At 33.6% G+C, this 20,341-nt stretch overlaps 1 protein-coding gene across 1 annotated transcript in view; it reads left to right on the forward strand.

Annotated features, from left to right (window-relative positions):
* The window catches only part of Tmprss11a (transmembrane serine protease 11A), a 38,287-nt gene extending 24,077 nt beyond the window's left edge, over window positions 1-14,210 (forward strand). The window contains exons 6-8 of the mRNA XM_077803547.1: window positions 3,609-3,868; window positions 7,325-7,467; window positions 14,049-14,210. Of these exons, the coding sequence (XP_077659673.1) occupies window positions 3,609-3,868; window positions 7,325-7,467; window positions 14,049-14,210 (565 nt within the window). The remainder of the gene's footprint in view (window positions 1-3,608; window positions 3,869-7,324; window positions 7,468-14,048) is intronic.
* The last annotated feature ends 6,131 nt before the right edge of the window (window positions 14,211-20,341 follow it).

A 20,341-nucleotide genomic window follows, 5' to 3' on the forward strand; every position in this document is an offset into this window, starting at 1 on the left:
GCTACCCAATAAAACTTTGCATAATAGAGTACCTCTTGACAATACTGCTACAAAAGATAAGCCCAAGGCAAAATTAGTGTACTATCATGTAATTTGTTTCAAATGAACAGTTAATAACTAATCAACTCTTTATTCATTGAGAGCATTATTGTACAACAAATTTTATTAAGTATAATATAAAATGACTTTTTAAAAAATAAATTTATTTTTTCAAGATAATAACCAGTTGGATTTTTTAATAACTATTGTATTTAAAATTTGGGGATTTCTTTCTAAGGAGATTAAATTTACAAAGCTTTCTGAGTATCTCAGTAAAATGGGTAGCAGCAGATTTTGTGGGCAGAACATTCCAAGCCAGCTGGAGAGCTGGGTCAAATGCTTGTGGCCTTGGATTATTTACTGAACTTCACTGTATTAGGAAACAGATGAAAAACAAAAAGAGGAAATAGATTAACAAGATTATCTCACATTCCTTTTAACCTATAAACCTTTTTAACCTGACTTTTGTTATCATAACACAATCCATCTTTGAGTATAAATCCATATAGAGATTCTTAATAGAATACATACATATCTTTATAACATTGAACACTAAATCTGAGCTCTAATAGATTTCAACACTAATATTTGCTGTTTCATCTGGAACAGCAGGAACCAAACTTATTTCTTCATCCATTGAACAGTTCTTCTTAGATTCTCTTTTTCAGGCCAAACATAAAATGAATGAGAATTTCCAAATCATAAATGAAAACAAATATTATTGTTCTGTTTTCACATAACCAACTTCAAGATGCCCTATCATATTGGTTCTTCTTCAAAAGTTTAGCTTTTGTCAGTGTCTCCCTTAAAATATACTTCCAAGGACTACATACCAAGATTGATAATATGACTAATTTTGTACATGAAAAAGTAAAATAGGAAACTATGGGACAGAAAAATAATATAAATGTAATGCAAGGGTAACGGGTAACTAACTCAATACAATAACTCTATTCAAAGGGTAATGATTCAGAATATCTTAAAATACAGAGGATAGTGAATGACCTACCTAAGAAATCTAGCCTCCCCATGTCCTACATAGTATATTTTCTAGAGATGACAGATGATATGGAAGTTGTGTTCACCAAATTAGCTGATAATTTAAGGCTGGAAGAGAAATGGATATTTAGGTAAGAGAAATTTTAAACGTCGTAGTTATATTAATGAGCAAGAACTAAATGATTAATTTTAGCAAGTATACATGTAAGTCTCTAACTTGGATCAGAAAAAAAAGAGTATCATTACAAAAAGCAGAAATATGCTTTAAAGTAAAAATTATTAAGAAATTTTTATCAGAAAATAGCTTGATTGGAGTCAGTTGTCTACAATACTTTATTGTGATTTAGATTTCACTTTTAAAAAATTGGAGCTCAGAATAAACTAGATGTTAGACTCTTTGTTTCTCAGAGCCAACTTGGGTTAGTAAATTCTCTCCTGGATGACACACTTAAAGAGCACTTCACAAAACAAAATGCTTTCAGAGTAGAGATTCTTGGAAGGTAAAGCAAAGGATGGTATATTCATAGTCTTACTATTCAAAATATGATCCACAATTCAGCAGCCCTTACACTGCTATGGAATTTGTTAGAAAGGAAAGAATTGAAGATCTATTCCAGAACTACTGAATCAAGAACTGCACTTGAACAATATTTCCTAAGCATTTGTATGCACATCAAAAGTTGAGAAATATTGCCCTAGAAGATGAAAATTTTTCCTGAGAAAGCTTTGGTACAGATGATAGTTGTTTTAATAGATCTGAAGTACTCTCATGTAGAAGAGATTTAAGGAATCAAGAAAGAACTTGCAAAGAGCTGCTCACAGATGAAAGGAATTCCAAGATAAAGAAAGGGATTCTAAGGCAAAGAACATGCCTCCATCTGCAGAAGAGCTCAGGCATAGACAATCACTACTTGAGAGTGTTTTTGTAGCAATGACTAGCAACAAGTATTAAGCTCCATTATGTTATGAACATTTTGTTAGGTGCTTAAGAATTCTTTTATATAATTCTTATATTCATTCTGTTAAATAAGCCCTAATTGGTTAAGCCCTTTTTAATGGGGGGGATAAGAAAATTTAAGAAACTTGTCCATAGTCACAATGTTAGGAGAGGGCAGAATGGAAAACAAGCATATATATTCCTGATGCCAAGACTCATCTTTCAAACACTGGATCAGAGGGAAAAGTAAACAATTTTTATGACCTCTCCCACCCTGAGATTGTTTGATATTATTTCAGTCTGATATAGAGTTAATACTTAAGAAAATTCATCACATATTTGTTATTTTTAAAAATAATAATGAAATTTTCAGATTTTTTTTTTAGGGATGGCTCCCAGGCCAGGTGTCAACATTTTGGATTTTTGCAGTTTACTTTGGAATCTAAATTCCTACACATTTATGTTTCTCATCATTAATTAGCATTGATTTTCATCTGGTGGATTTGAGCTCAGGTTAGAAGGTTAAAGTTTAGAAAGCATAATAATGTTTTAGTGTATCTCATTTGGGTTTTTTTCAGATTTATTATCATCTACAAATGTAATAAAATACAAGGTCTATTAAATAGATCCAACAATCTAGTTTCCAGAAAGAACCTATGTGATTTTTTTGAAAATGTAAATGAGACTACATAACTCCCTTCCTTGAAAACATCAAGTGGATTCCTACTTGAATAAAATTTAAGCACTCTGTCATGTCCTATAAGATACTCTATTGCCAGCCTACATTTCTAGTCTCGTCGTCCACCATCCTTAACTTCATGTTCTAAATCAAAGCCCATTTGGTCCAAGATCTTTGGATGTTTGCCTGGAAACCTGACTACCTTATCCTCTTACTGCTTACTCCTCATCTGCCATGTCTCATCCTAAGAGTGTTGTTTTCCCAAAAAAGTCTTCCCTACCTACTTCTAGTTACATATGTGTGTGTGTGTGTGTGTGTGTGTGTGTATATATATATATATATATATATATATATATATATATATATATATATTACTCTATTTTTTAAAGAGAGAGTGAGAGAGGAGAGAGAGAGAGAATTTTTTTAATATTTATTTTTTAGTTCTCGGCTGACACAACATCTTTGTTGGTATGTGGTGCTGAGGATCGAACCCGGATCGCACGCATGCCAGGCGAGCGCGCTACCGCTTGAGCCACATCCCCAGCCCCATATATTACTCTATTTTATCCATAACCTTTTCATTGAAGTTATTTATCTACTTTTTAATTTGTTTTGATTTTTTTTCTTCCCTCAAACCTAATAGTCCTGTTATCTAAAAACTTATATCTTGTTCATCTCTTTGTCACTAGCATTTTGATAATATTCAACACATAGTTTCTCAACAAGTATTTGCTGAAGGAATAGGTAAATAATACTGCATGTGCCATATAGTTATTTGCATATATTTATCCTTAAAAAATACTAGCAATAGACTGTTCAAATGATCAAAGAAAGATATAATTTCAACCAAGTATTATCAAGATGGTATTTTCTCTTTTATTGGCCTAAATGCAATTAATGTTGTTCGTATGTTCTGGTAGTTCATATATTCTGCTAATTTCTAACCTTTTCCAGTAATGCAAATCCACGTCAATGGACTGTTACTTTTGGAACAACAATAAATCCTCCCTTAATGAAAAGAGAAGTAAAGAGAATCATTGTCCATGAGCGATATCACTCCCCAGCAAGGGAGTATGACATTGCCGTTGTGCAGTTCCATCCTAGAGTCACCTTTTCAGATGACATACGCCGGATTTGTTTGCCAGAAGCTTCTGCAACCTTCCCACCAAATTCAACTGTCTACATCACAGGATTTGGAGCACTTTATTATGGTGGTAGGTATCTCAGAAAAGCTAAAGAAAGGCTAAGTCCCTTTAGGGCAGTGTGATTTAATCTCCACTAGTATCATCCTGCCAGTAATTTCCACAGTTTGGTCGTGTTAGTCAGGGGCCCTTATTTTGCAAGTGACTGAAATTCAATTCAAATGAACCAAAGTAGAAACAAAGACAAAACAAATAAACAAACAAAAACAGCATATGGCCCTTATACCTTGGAAGTCAATAGTGGTAAGAAATTACTTTAGACACAGCTAGGTTCCATGAGTTTGTATGGTGTCATTGAGCTCTCAATCTTGGAAACTGTATTTCTTGGCTCTATTGTCCTTAATTAGCTTCATTTGGAGGGATTCTAGCTCCACTTAGTGGCAAACATTGCCAACAGCAGGCCTAGTGATGCTTCAATTGAATGACCGACTCAAATACTCAAATACTACAGCAAAGTTTTCTATAATTTTCTAAAATTTTCAAAGTTTTCTAAAATTTACTAAAGAGGTTAATTTGAGGGTGACTATGAATAAGAAGAGCATAGAGATAAGATCACCAAACCATATTTTATTCTCTAAAATTATTCAACTTGATATACTAACAATCTCTTAGGAAATAATAATGACTTGGTTATTGACTATTTTGTAACATTCCCAGGCACACTGTGGATTCTATAAGGTAGTCCAGGCACATATATTTAACAATAGTTAGAGGATTTCTTTAATTCCAGGTTTGAGAAGGTGAAAAGGGATTTCTGAGAAAGATAAAATACATTATCAGAAATCTATACAATTTATTTATATACAACAAAATATGAGGTATATGCCTGTAATTCTCAGCTCCATTAAGAGACAAGGAAAATTTTTTAACATAGCCAAGAATAGGATTTGTGGTCTCTAGAATTTCTCCAAGTACTCTATGTATATACTGAATATTCAGCACTTTCTTTAAGGTCTTATTGCCAATCACAGAAAATGCTACCCACAGGTTATCTATTCCAATAGATTAAGGGGGCAAGCCTGATAACCTCACTATGTCTACACTGTTTCTGATGGGTTTCCTCTTAAGAAAAGGTTTGCAATCTCTGCTTCATAATTATGAGAGAAGCATCATGAATTCCCTTTGACTTTGTAGAAAAATTCATTTTCTCTCAGTAGTTTGAGGTTAGCATAGAAAAATACCTGCCACAATACTTTGTTAATAACAATAGAATCTGGTATTTGTAGAACATTTAATCAAAAAACAGCAGTATACACATTAAATATCAGTCAACACCAGATCACAAAGCAAAGCTTAACAAACACAAAGAAACTGAAATCACACGAAGTATGTTCTCTTTGAGGTTCAAATTAGAAATCACCAATGTAAAAATAACAGGAAAATCTCCAAATGCTTAACAATTAGTCATCATACCCTTAAATAAGAGGAAGTCACAGGCAAATATTTAAAATACATTAAACTGAATGAATACTGAATCCTGTATGCAGGATGCAGTAAAATAAAGAGAGAATGCATAGCAAATGCTTGCATTAGTGAAGAAGAAACATGTCAAATCAATAATCTACGTTCCCACCTCAAGAAACTAGTATAGAAGAGAAAAATAAAACTAAAACAAGCAGAAGTAAGTAAATAATAAAGAAAAGAATAGAAATGAATAAAATTTAAAACAATAAAGAAAATTGATATGTAAAAACCTAATTCTTTGATAAAAATTGATACTTTGTAAAAAATGTTAAGTATATCCCCAGTATATAAAATATAGTGAGGGATATCCAAAATTTATGGGATATGCTTTTTATAATTGTGAAATATTTACCAACTAATTTGCTGGAGAAGTTATGAATTTACAGTATCACCTACAAAGTACAGATTGTCAGTTTCACTTTACCCTTCCCAGCACTGTACAGGATAATGTAGTAGACAAAATAATTGTATTCAAAGAACAAAATCACTTTTACAATTCCTTAATATATTTCTGAATTATTCACTTATATGCTATATGTGCAAATAGCTCTCCAAAAATAAATCTTAAAATGATCTTGAAAATCTTGAGAAGGTATCAGTAATAGATTTCAATTACTGTATAACAAATTAGTACAAATGTCATGGCTTACAATAGCACCCATTTATTATTATCTCATCATGTCCATGGGTCACAAGCTCAGACTCAGCTTAGTGGGGTCTTCTTCTCAGAGACTCACAAAACTGCAATCAAGATATCAACTGGGATATGGTCTCAGCTGTGGCTCAGGATTCCCTTCTAAGCTTACCTGTTTTAAACAGAATTCTGTTTCTTGCAGCTTTAGAACTCATGGTAGCTTGCTTCCTCAGTGCCACTGGGAAAGTATTTCTGAACTCAGGGAAATTCCAAGTTCTTTCTGAAAAGCCTTCCCTAGTTTGGTCAGGCCTACCTTAGATAATTTGCCTTTAGATTAACTCAACGTCAGTCTGATGAGTGATCTTACTTTCAACTGTAAAATTCACACACTTTTGCCATAAAACATTAACCTAATCATGAGAATGATGTCTATAATATTAACAGGTTTTACACATGTTTCTGGGGGGAGGAGAATTACACCACAATTTGGCGGACCATCCCAGAAATCTAGCAACCAGTGTGTCATGGTTTCCGAAGCAATACATAAGGAATCCCATAATGCATAGGCTATTTTTAGTCTAATACAAAGTCTGCCTACAATAATATTGACTTCAGGGGGCTTATAACCTAGAGTACCTAACTTATATAAGAAATACCATCTTGTCAATTAATTTTATATGTTGAAAGCTCTTTATAAAATGTAAAGTATAAGGGGTGGAGTTGTGGCTCAGGAGTAGAGCACTTGCTTAGCATGTGTGAGGCACTGGGTTCGATTCTCAGCACCACATGCAAATCAATGAATAAAAACAAAGGTTCATCCTTTGTTTTAAAAAAGTTTTTTTAATGTAAAGGATAAAATAAATGTGTATGGTATGATAGTTATTTTATGAAGCTGAGAGAGAAAACTAAGCATATAAAGTTTCTGGGAACAATCTGAAATACAGACTTCATAAAAAATGAAATGCCTTTTTAAAAATATAAGCTGATTTTTTTCTTGTGGTATTAGGGATAGAACCCAAACTCAGGCTCAAGATTACATCCATAGTTCTTTTTTTTTTTTTTTTTTTTTTTTTTTGCCCAGATAGGCCTCAAACTTGTGATCCTTCTGGCTTTACCTCCCAAATCACTGGGATTACAGGTTTGGACCAAAAGGTTTTCTTGCTTGTAGAGATATTTATAAAAATGTTATAAAAAATAATGATCCCTAAATGTGCCAACTTTTAATTAGAAATTTTTTCTCTAGGACTGCTTATGTTAACCTCATTCTATATTGACAGTTTTAGAATGAAGATTAGAAACAAGTCTTCTCAACATTGCTCTAGGTAAGGATGATCATTATACAAATTAAAACTGCTTTGTTTTCTCTTCAGGGGAATCGCAAAACAATCTACGAGAAGCCAAAGTGAAGATCATAAGTAATGATGTGTGCAAGCAACCACAGGTGTATGGCAATGATATAAAATTTGGAATGTTCTGTGCTGGATATCTGGAAGGAATTTATGATGCTTGCAGGGTAGGTTGGAGAGAGAAAATTATGTAAATTTCATAAGCCCCCCCCCAAAAAAAAGAATTTTTATCTTACCCAGAAAATATTCTATATTCCTTATATTAGTACAAAACACAGATATCACATCAGCTCCAAAAAGTTCTAAATGTAAATTTTATAGCAAATACATGGTTTAAAATGTTTTAGTAAGCCAAATAAAATAAGTAAAATGTTTCTTTAATGCTATCAAACAAACCAATAAAATTAAAATTTCTTAATAACCAGAAATCCAAAGATTAATAAAGCAAAGTATCTTTTCTTAAAGGGCTCACATCCTAAAAAAGGAAATACTATGATGTTATAAATAACATAATGGGGAAAAAATATTTTCTCCCTGAAGGGAACATTTTTGGAGCTAGTGTCAGAGAGATGATATTTCAATATGTTCTAAAGAACAAATAGCACTTGCCCAATTGCAGAATAAGAAAAGAAAATTATAGAAAAGAGAAAGAGCATAGCCAAACTATAAAGGTATAGTTACAAATCATACTTCAGGGCATCCCATGTAATTTTTGGGGAATCAGCATAAGGAGCATATGTGGTTAAAGGGCTAATTAACAATGAAAGATTGGATTAGACCAAGTTGGCAGTAGCCTAAAGTTCTTTCCAGTGCTTTTCTCTGTCCTCTACCTTCTATCTGGCATATATTTCTGACAAAGGTATGAGTGTTCATCTTCCTAGAGGCATTTGGTTTTTATTATGATATTCTTGAAAACTCCAACAAGGTGACTCTATGTGGCTAAATAATAGGTATAGTATTGACATCAAGTGGCAGAAAACCCTGTCCAGAATCATCAAAACTGCACAGCATGGGCAACATCTGTTAGAAAAGGAGCAGTGAGTTTTGTAGCATATAGGCTTTATGAGCAGGATCTGGCACATGTTTAACTTCAGTTGCCAAGAATATGTGGAGGAAGGCAGCCAGAATTGAGGGATTCCAGCAAGGTTGATGTCATGGGAAACAAGTGGAAGGTATCATCAGTAGATTTGGAGAAGAAGAATGAGACTTCAATCAGTCAGATTACTGAGAAGCCTCAGAAGTATTGGTGGTCCTAGGGAAGCCTCAGTGGATTGGAGCAGAGGTAAAATTCCTGCCTGTCTGGGCAAATCAATAATGAAACAAACCTATACAAAACTAGGGTAAGTTCTCAGGGAAGTGACTCAGGCTTAAGGATCCAAGACACAAGTACAGTGATTTTTACTGGGGTATATGGTGATAAAATAGAAGTTCAAGCATCAATAGCATATTGATCTGGAATTCAATAAATTCCATGCCTGATATGCAGAATAAGAAGAGAGAGACCTTAATTTCTCCACCAGAAGTCTAGTGAGAAAAGATCCAAACCCAAATGACAAAGGATCAGAACTGCTGATATCAAAGCCAGAAATGGAAAGTTTTCACAACTTAGTGCAGTTTTGTGATTTTGCTACTGTTCATAGTTCAACCAAGAGTTACAAAAAGAAAAATTTCTAGTTCTAACAACCATCCAGGCACTGATGGGTAAGTTCTTTCAATATGGCCTTCAAAATCATTCCAGAAAACAGTAGATGGGTTTTGGCGATAGTTTTCTGGAGGAAGCATAATTCAAATTCTGGTAGTTGGGAACATACTATAGAGGAAAATTAGTCCAGAATTTCCCCTGGTACTTGTTTTATTCATTCTGTGTCTCCTATTTGCTCAAAAAGGCTTAAACTCCCTACTTTGTGCCATGCACCATACCAACTACTACACGGAACCTGCTTTCAGGGAACTGACTGTTAGATGTGTGTTAATACAGAATATACAGTAATGAAAGGAAGATGCCTGCAGTAGAATGCTTGGAAGAAAAAGGACATATTTCTATAAGAATATATGAAAATGAACACACTATTAAGAGAGGTGAAGCTAAAGTTGAAGGGTAGCTAGAGTTGAATTAGCAGAAAAGAGAAGGCATTAACCAGGAGGGCTGTAATGATGAAGTGGCTAGGGAGAGCTTAGGAACTGAAGAAGACCTTTAGCATATTACAGAACATATAGGCTCAATGTTGCCAGGTGACGTAAGAGGATTGCCTGGCAGGGCAATCAGCAACCTGAAGTATTTTGCCGTTTTTCCTAAAAGCAATGGAAAGCACTAAAATTTTTAATCAGGGGGTTTATACTAAATTAGTTAATATGTATAAAGTTCTCAAAACACTTCCTGAGTAGTATTATTTGTGTGTTAAGTTAAAAGAGTTTTTCAATCAAATTTGAACATTTTGAAAATCATTCTGCTCACAGTAAGGAGAAAATCTGGATATGGCCATAGTGGATAATTTAGCCTGTGTAACAAAAATCCAGGTGAAATATGGTAATTTGGACTAAGAAGGTAGCATGTAGACAGAGCTAGACAAAGAAGGTAGGAGCTAAAATTGACAAGTGAAGGGATAATTTTGATATGATTGAAGAAAGTAGGTATCAAAACATGATATCTAAATTTCTGGCTAAATAATTAAAATAATTCAATTTCTGGTTTAAATAATTTGAAAAAATGTGGTAAACATGTCAGGGCAAAGTTACACATCCTACAGAGATCTGAGTCCAACATCAGCCATGTGGAGTTTGAGGTGCTTTTGAGACACTCACATGAGGAACTGCTAATGCACCCTTATCCACACCACTTCCTCACCAAGGATGTCATCTGTCCTCCTACCTACTGAGAGCCCACAAGTGTTGTGTTAGTTTGTATATTACATTTTTTATATTTTATATAATTTATATTACTCTCATTGTTCTAAATTCATTTTTTATTAGTTTGTTTTAATATTAACTCATACTAATATTACTTTTCTTATTCATATTATATTATTTATACATATATATTATATTTTATAAATCTTATTTGTCTTTTTCTTCTGGATTATAAGAGCATATTTGATTTTTAAATGGAAAATATATAGTAAATAAGAAATGTATATAATTTGACATACATATTATAATGATTATCACAATAAAATTAATCTATTCAGCACCATCCATGCTATACATTAGATTGCCAGGATTTGGTCATCTTATAATTCAAAATTTATACCCTTTGATCAACATTTCTCCCACAGTCCTTGGAAACTACCAATGTACTCTGTTTTAGTGAGTTTGACTTTTTAGATTCCACACGTAAGTGAGATAATACTCTGTTTTCCTGTGTCTGACTTATTTCATGTAATAATGTCCTCCAATTTCATTGTGTTATCACAAATAGCAGGTTCTTTTAAAAATAGCTGAATAATGTTCAGAGGTGTGTGTGTGTGTGTGTGTGTGTGTGTGTGTGTGTGTGTCTTCTTTAGCCAACCATTCATTAATAGACACTTAGGTAGTTATCATGTCTTGGATACTCTGAATAATACTGTAGTGTGCAGATGTCTCTTTGAGTTACTGATTTAGTTTGCTTCACTTAAATACTTAGAAGTGGGATCACTGGATCATGCAGAAGTCTTAATTTTAACTTTTTTGAGGAATCATACTTTTTTCATAAGGGCTGTACCAATTTACATTCTCACCAACCATATACAAGGGTTCTCATCCTCTTCAACTGATGTTGTATCTTGACTTTTTGGTAATATCCATCCTAATAGGTGTGGAGTGATATCTCAGGATTTTGATTGCATTTCTCTAATGATTACTGACCTTAACATCTTATATTATACTATTGGCCATTTGTATGTCTCCTTTTTAGAAATGTCTATTCAGGTTATATGCCTAATTTTCACTGCATTATTCATTATTTGATATTGAGTTATGTAAAGTTTTGTATATTTTCAATATTAACCCTTTATCATATATATGACTTGCAAATATTTTTTCTAATTTTGTAGATTACCTTTTCATTTTGTTGCTTATTACCTTTGTTGCACAGAAGCTTTTTAGTCTGATGTAGTCCCATTTATTTATTTTCTCTTTTGTTGATTGTCCTTTCAATGTCATATCTAAAAAAATCATTAACAAGATCAGTGTCAAGGAGCATTTTCCTTGGGAGTTTTATAATTTCAGGGCCTATATTTTTTGTGTCTGTTTTAATGCCAGGATCATATAGTTTGGATTACTGTGGCTTTGTGATATACTTAGAAATCAGGATTTACAATGCTTTCAATTTTGTTCTTCTTGTTCAATACTGATTTAGCAATTTTAGTCTTTAGTAATTCCATATGAATCTTAGGATTTTGTTTTTGTTTTTTTCTATTTCTTTGAAGAATGCCATTGGAATTTGGGCAGAGATTTCATTGACTGTATAAATCACTTTGGGTTGTATGGACATTTTAGCAATACTTATTCTTTCAGTCCATGCACATTGAATATCTTTCCATTTATTTGTACTTCTTGCAATCCTTTCATCAGTGTTTTATAATTTTTAGAATATAGACCTTTCTCTTTTTAATGTATTCTAATCAGTTATACATGACAACAGAATGTTCTTCAATTCGTTGTACACAAATGGAGCACAATTTTTCACTTCTCTGGTTATACACAAAGTAGAGTCACACCATTCCTGCAATCATACATGTACCTAGGGTAATGATGTCTGTCTCATTCTACCATCTTTCCTAACCCATGCCCCCACCCTTTCTCTTGCTCCCCTTTGCCCAATCCAAAGTTTTTCCACTCATCGCATCCCCTGCCCCATTATGGACCAGCATCCACTTATCAGAGAAACATTCAGCCTTTGGTTTTTGGGAGGCTGGCTTACTTCACTTAGAATGATATTCTCCAACTCCATCATTTACCTGCAAGTTCCATATTTTTATTCTCTTTTGATGCTGAATAATATTTCATTGTATATATGTATTACCATTTCTTTATCCATTCATCTATTTAAGGGCATCTAGGTTATATATATATATATATATATATATATAAAATTTTATAAATTTTATTTTTAAAGAGCATAAATCCTCTTTGTGTATGTGTGTGTGTGTGTGTGTGTGTGTGTGTGTGAAAACTTCTAAGTCTACCCCCACTATGTTCTTTGTCTCTATTCTCTTCTGTTACTAACTGGGCCCTTTGGCACTTACAGTTTTCTGTAATATAGCACCTTGGTGCCTTTGTGCCCTGCCTTTTCAAACAGGTAATAAGAACTTTGGAAGCACCTCTTTCTTAGGAAACCCCTTGGTAGGATACTTTATCAAAATGAGGGAGAAAAATCAAGAAAGTGGAAGTTAAGGAACCCAAAGCATTATGAAATCAACACAAAAGAATGGTGATGGCTACACAGTCTCAGGATTATCTCTACACCAAATTTAGAGTAACCAATCTAAGTCATTATAAAAGGAAGGGGTGTGTGTGTGTGTGTGTGTGTGTGTGTGTGTGTGTGTGTGTGAGTATGCAGGAAACAGGGAAATTGAGCAAGTATGTGTATGCTGAGATGGGGAACATCTTCAGAAGAAGTAAACAACTGATGTGTTCCTGTGGTGGCATAGCATATAATCACAGTGATTCAGGAGGCTAAGGTAGAAGAATCTCAAGTTTTAAGAGGCTCTAAGCAACTTAGAGAAATCCTGTCTTCATATTAAAAATAAAAAGAGCTGGGAATGTACCTCAGTGGTAAAGTACTCCTGGGCTCAGTCTCCAGAACTGACATGTTCTCTGATATCCTTGAGTACTAGTAAATATTATTGTTAGATCTACATAGATTTTTTGAAACATTAAACATTTGCCAAGGTACATGGAAAATTAGCCAAAGAATAGTCTAGAATGGTGTCACTTGCCAGTGACTCAGGAGGCTAAGGCAGGAGGATCACAAATTCAGGACCAACCTCAGGAACTTAGCAAGGACCTAAGCAACTTAGTGAGACCCTATCTCAAAATGAATAATAATAATAAATTTTTAAAAAGGCTGAGGATATGGCTCAGTGGTTAAGCACCCCTAGGTTCAATCCCCAGTACCCACCCCGCACTCCCAAAACAAGGAAGAAGAAGGAGAAGAAGAAAAAAAAAGTGTATTATTAATTCTAGGAAACCAAACTCTGCCCAACAAATGTCAAATGTAACATAATCAAAATACGTTGCTTGATTCACCAATAAATGGCATTTACTAAGTGAGATTAAAGTAAACATCGAGTTTTAATTTAATCCAAAATGGAGATACATAACATAAAGATATGGTGAGGAAAAGTTGTGAAGTGGTTGTAAAACAGCTAAATCTTCACCTATATAACAGAAAATAAATATATACAGTCTAAATCTATGAAATATTCATTTGAGCATATTATTTAGGAATCAGATATTCTAAGAAATTATTAAACCAGCATGAAGTGGCTACTCCTAGGGAAACAGGCTGAATAATGAAAGTGAGACATAAAATTCTTCATATTCATTTTTCCTTTTAACTATGTATTCTGTACAAAAAATAATAATATAAAGATATGGAAATTGAACCTTAAAGCTATTTATAATTTTTAATTTCATGTTTCAGTTAATTATTCTGCATTGTTAGCTATAATAAAATACTGTCTTCTAATGATAAAACGTAGTTCATTGAAATAAGTAACAAGCTTAATGTCAATCTAATTTCTTTCTCCTTTTTTTTTTAAATTTTCAGGGTGATTCTGGGGGACCATTAGTTATAAAAGATCTTAAAGATACCTGGTATCTCATTGGAATTGTAAGCTGGGGAGATAACTGTGGTCAAAAGAACAAACCTGGAGTCTACACACAAGTAACTTATTACCGACGCTGGATTGCTTCAAAAACAGGCCTCTAACTCACCATAAAAGTTAAACAAAGAGCACTGTATACAGGTCATACATGTATGAGAATGTGGATATTCAGTGAGCTTAGTACAATGAAGTGATATTCAATGTTTGGATCTGGCAATATGAGATACAGAACATGATTTATTTTACAATCATTTTAGTTATTCAGTAATCTATAGCCAATTTATAAGGGATATTTATTTGTAAAGTAATGGGCCATTTTACCTGGCTTGAAAATTAGAGCAGAGATATTCAGCTCTTTAAAATTAATAAGTTGAAGTATACATGAGCTGCAATACAAACTTTTTTTTAAGATCCCTTGTGATATAGTATGCTTTTGTCAGGATTTTCCCCTTAAATGAGAAGCTTTCTGAAGTTTCAAGGAGTTCAAGGAATGTTTACATAATTTCCTGTCTCCTTTCCAGAGCTCATAAGCTTCACAAGTACTTTTTTTTTTTTAAACTGCCATGTTCTCCCAGGTTTTCTGCCATGAGAAATAAATTTGCTATTCTAAATGCATTTAGGGGACTTCCTTAAAGGAAATTATATTTCACAAAGTCTGGTGGCAAATTAAGACAATAATCTTCTAACTCATAGTTGTGAAAACTTTTCTTTTTTGTAATTTTTAACACGCACATTCATACTCATACACACACATATTCTCATACTACAGATATACTAAAAAAATCCAGTTAATGTTTGATATATGTAGTAATTATCTAATCAAAAATGTATTTTGTTTTGAAAATTCGGTGAAGGGTGATAGTAGCTTTATGAGCAGTCCAAGGCCATTTTAAAATGACATTTTAAAGATGCACTTACATGTTTTGATCACCAGGGGGAGATTTTGTCCTTTATTATTGTAAGGTAAAAGGCTTGAAAGTAATTTGAGAATACTAATACCTAAAAGAATCAAAGAAAATTGTCTTTCTTCATAAGAAAGAAAAATTTTTTCCCTTGTATTTCTACAACCAATGAGTTTCAAAAGCTCTTGACCTGAGTACTGCCATTTGGAATTCTAGTTTTTAAAACAAGTTTAAAAAAAAAAAAAAGATTTTGAGAACATACCAATACAATTCACAAAGTTTTCTGAAAAAGAAAATTCGCTCCCTAATTAAAGTGTCTCATGAATTGAATAAGAAAGTTAGTCTTCTATATTTCATAAAAGAATTAGTCAAAGATTTTATGGAAATATTACTAAGCTTGGCAGTACCCATGAATTATCAGGGTTTGCAGGCTTGGGAGACATTTATTTACTCATATAGTCCAAGTATAAATTATTCTGTGTTATGGTGGTAAGATATAATTCTGAATTTTAATGTTAAGATTCAGGAAATGATCTTATTTCTGAACTGTTGTGTAACATTTCATTTGGGGTCACATGTAAGCAAATATTGATATATCATTTTAAATCTAATAAAGCTGATGATCAGAGCATCCTACAAACAGTTTCACTAGGTCTGTGTTAGACAAGTAGCATGAATCTTTCAACTGTTGTTAAGAATCATTTATTTTGAATAACTAGTTTGGGTCTCTCTGAAGCAAGTTTTCCTAACCTTGGTCCTGCTGAAATTTGGGCCTGGAAAATTCTTTATTTTATGGGGCTTCCCTGTTTATTGTAGACTATTTAGCAGCATTCTACCAGATGCCTGTAGCATATCACTTACAATAAATTATAATAACCAAAAATAACTCTAGACCTTGGCAAAAATGGGGTAAAATTATGCTCTCTTGAGAACTGCTGTTTTAAAGACAGTTGATTTTTATAGAATTGTAAGAGACAACTCAAAGTGATGAGACTGATTATTCAAAAACTATAATATACCTATCAAGCTAAACATTCACTATAGTGTTCCTAAAAGAAATAGAAGAATAAATGACTAGTACTTTAGTCAGTATCTACTTCAAATACAAACTGATCTCCCAGGATACACAATGTGCTCAGAGAATTTCCCTCTGCCTACCATGAACAAGGACCTGGGTTTGATCCCAAGCACTACAAAAAAAAAAAAAAAAAAAAAAGAAAGAAAGAAAACAAAAACTTCTCTCATGCCTAAACTACAGTTATAAAGTACTGTGTGGGCTATCTCTCATCCAGCAAGGAGGTCCATGGAACAGGGTAGAGGAGAGTGTGGCTGTGGAGTCACAAATCAAGACCTCCAGAGATTTTATAGGTCTGATTTTACTGTGTAGTTACCATGTATATATACAGGCAGTAGCTAAACAGATTATAGGCAGCCACTAATAGAATTTCTGCCTACTGTCCTTGCAGCAACCAATCAAGGAATGGACCATGAAGTAAGTGTGACCTCACATCTAGAGTTGTGCCTATGGGATAAGCAGTTTGCTGCTGATGCGCCTAGAGAGAGGGGAGTGGCTTACCACTCAGGCGCCCTTAACATAGGCCACATATGCAGTACTCCATGCACTTGTACCCACAGAGCACTATTAAAAATTACCATAAAGATGGAGTTTTATAAAGAATAATTCATAGTAAGAAATACTGCATATTTTTTCATCATAGTTCCATACACATATTATAGAAACTGTGAAAGAAGGTTCATAAAACATTAATCACCCTTACTAGATGCAATTAAATCTAACATTTGTATTATATTCTATTATACATTTTTAAAAATACAGCACACCACCATCCCAGGTGAAGGGAAGATGGGAGCTGCAATCATGGTGGTTCAAGCAGAATGGATAAAAAATACACCACCAACTAAATTGAGTTTACAAGCTACTGCATCATTATCTGAAATGCCTAAAGACATTGTGTTATAATCATTAACCATTATTAACATTCAATTGTTGTTATGTCACCACACCATCATTCCTACCTCAAACCTCTCAATGTATTCACTTGGCAAATTGCTAACAGGTTATAATGCTATTCAATAATTTTATTTCCATAATCTCCATTTTTCCCCATTGCTTGAAAAATAAAACCTATATCCCTGCCCCCATAGCATTTAAGGTCCTTTAAAATCTGCCAGTAACCAACAGCAATTTTTCTTATGTTTGTATACTGCTTGATAACATGCCTGTTACATTTCATTTTCTAAACACACCCTTCTCTTTGATCATATGTTCACTTCATCTACAAAATCAAGCTCAAGTATCATCTCTGTCAGGAATGCTTTTCTTATAATCCCAGGCAAAACTCTTCATTCAAACTTCTTTGAGCATTTTTGTTTCTCCTTTAAAGCATTTCTAATACTTTTCACTATAGCATAGTTTTTACATACATGTATTATCTCTTAAAATATTTTTAAGTTCCATAAGATTTAAGACTGGTTTATTTTTGTATTCCCTAGTATTTAAAGCAAAAATCAGGATATATTTTAGGTTAATGTTTAGTGAAAGAATAAATTAACACAGAATTATGTGTATGAAATTGAGAAACCTGTTCCCAGTAGTTAAGACCTCGAACCTTATCACTGAACTGGGCTCTTAACCTATATAGTCCTATTTATATTTTCTTCAACAATCCTAAAGACCATCTGCTCTTTGCCTACATCAGAAGTATTCAAAATACAGGCAGGCCCTAATGCATGACAGTCCCTTCCCAGGAACCTTTCTAAGTCAAAATCTCTCCCCATATATCTTTAAATGATCACATCTCAAACCCATAGGTATATTTGGAAATAAGGCCAAAAAGTAAACCTTGGCTAAAAAGCAAGTCCCATTTCTTTTTTTCACTTTTATTTAATCTATCAGTGTGGTCCTTTGTTCTTTCTTCACCTAAGGACCTCACAATCTTGGCACTTTCAATAGCCATACTAGATGTCCATGATTATAGTCCCCTGATGGAGGCCATTCCTTACTGAATTTGCCTAATGGAAGATATTAAAGATAAAAATTAGGAATCATACTTAATATCTCCTTTTTGAGGTAGGTACACTCATACATTGCTAGTGGCACTGAAAATTGGTACGACCACAATAGAAAGCAGTATGGAAATAACCTCAGAAAACTTGGAACACCATTTGAGCCAGCTATCCCACTCCTCAGTTGATAACCATAGGACTTAAAATCTGCATACTACAGTTACACAGCCACATCAATGTTTATAACAGCTCAATTCACAATAGCTAAACTATGGAGACTACCTAGATGCCCTTCAATAGATGAATGGATAAAGAAAATGTGCTACATACACACAGTGGAATACTACTGAGCCTTACAGAAGAATGAAATTATGGTATTTGCAGGTAAATGGATGAAATAGAGAAAACCATCGTAAGTGAAATAAGCTGTAGAGAATCTCATGGTAAAGTGAAATAAGCCAATCCCAAGAAAAAAAAAAGGTCAAGTGTTTTCTCTGGTAAGCAGATGCTAATCCATAGTGGGGTAGTGGGGCAGGTAGGAGAGGATGAAGGAACTTCGAATACTGTAGAGGGGAGTGAGAGGAGAGGTGAGCTGTGGGGATGGGAAGGACAGTAGAATGAAACAGACATTATAACCTTATATACATATATGATTACACTACTGGTGTGACTCTATACCATGTTCAGCCAGAGGAATGTGAAGTTGTGCTCCATCAGTGTACAATCTGCCAAAATGCATTCCATCGCTATGTTTAACTAATTAGAACAAATTAAAAAAATAGAAGGGAGACCAGTAGAATAGAAGAAGGAGAACAGGGGGAAGAATGGCAGGGAAAGGGAAGGTACTAGGGAATGAACTGATCAAATTATACTGTTTTATTGTATGCATGTATGAATATATTGTAACAAATAAAAAATAGCTAATTCAATGTAAAAAAAATCTTCTTTTTGAAAACTCACAGAAATAAGGAAAACTGTTTTATAATAGATGGCATTTGGTTCTTAGAGTTTAGATATCCATATAAGACTCTCCTTTTATTTCTATTAGTAAACAAGATTTAATTGGTAATTTAACTTTTTTAAACCTTTTTTTCTTAAGCTCTGGAGGATCCTCCCAGAGAAGAAGTCACTACATTAAATAAAGCGTCAAATTTAAAATGTTATTCTGTAATCCACAAATATAGTAATGGAAATCTTCTGGGGCTCATGGGCTAATAAAGGACTAACAAACTGAGTGACAGTGTTAACATTCTCCAAGTAAGTAGATTGCCCAGAGCCTTTATCTTACATTTTAGACACAGTAATTAAAAATTCACTTATACATAAACCATAGTAATTGAGCTAAAGTTAGAATTTCTGAAGTCATGTTTTGGAAAGAAGCCAAATCAAAGCCATCTTCTAGATGTTTAATCTGAAGATTTTAACTGGTGAAAAGGAGAATCTAGACACAAATCTACTTAAAATTAGAAAAATCTGGAAGAGAACAGTTTCAAACAAAATTATGGAAATTCAGACCAAAGAATGTTAAATCAGGCAGATTTTAGTAGATAACTATATCATTGGTAAAAATAAGGACAAACAAGTTGAAGGTAATATCACCAGTTTATTCATTAAAAAACAAAATGTGTCTGCTACATTCCTATGGTGGGAGGTAAGTTACTAAAATAACATCTCCCCTCCAACCTATATACTTCTAACTAGATAAAAATAGTTGTGATCTGAGAACTTCATACGTGTGTTTTCTGTGTCTGGTTAACATTGTTGGGATATGCAGATTTAAGAAAGAGTAGAGTCTTTGTGAACTATGCTTAGGTGAGAGCTGTGGAAGAAAGGACTGATGTTGATGGAGGGGAAAATTAAAGGAGCAAATTAGAACAGAAATATGAACACCTCAAAGGGACCCATCTATAAGAGCTCTAGACCCTGGCACTGACCAAAGACAGTCTGATGGTATATTCTACACAATGGTCTTACCTAAGATTATGTGCTACTGAAATACCATTTGCACCTGATCTTGGTATACATGAAAGGCCTGTAGATTTCCCAAGTGCTAAAAAGCTACCAGGAGAAAGCAAAATGGTACAGTCACTTTGGAAGAAAGTTGGTCAGCTTTATACAAAACAAAATCATCTCTTTCCATAGGATTCAGCAATCACTCTCCTTAGCATTCATCAAATGAACTGAAATTTTATGTCCACATAAAAATCTGCACACACATACTGATAGCAAATATAATCGCCAAAACAGTAGCAACTGAGATGTCCTCAGTAGGTTAATGGATTGATGAATTTGGCAATACAAACAAA

Source organism: Urocitellus parryii, chromosome 10, assembly GCF_045843805.1.
Source record: "Urocitellus parryii isolate mUroPar1 chromosome 10, mUroPar1.hap1, whole genome shotgun sequence".
Taxonomy (NCBI): domain Eukaryota; kingdom Metazoa; phylum Chordata; class Mammalia; order Rodentia; family Sciuridae; genus Urocitellus; species Urocitellus parryii.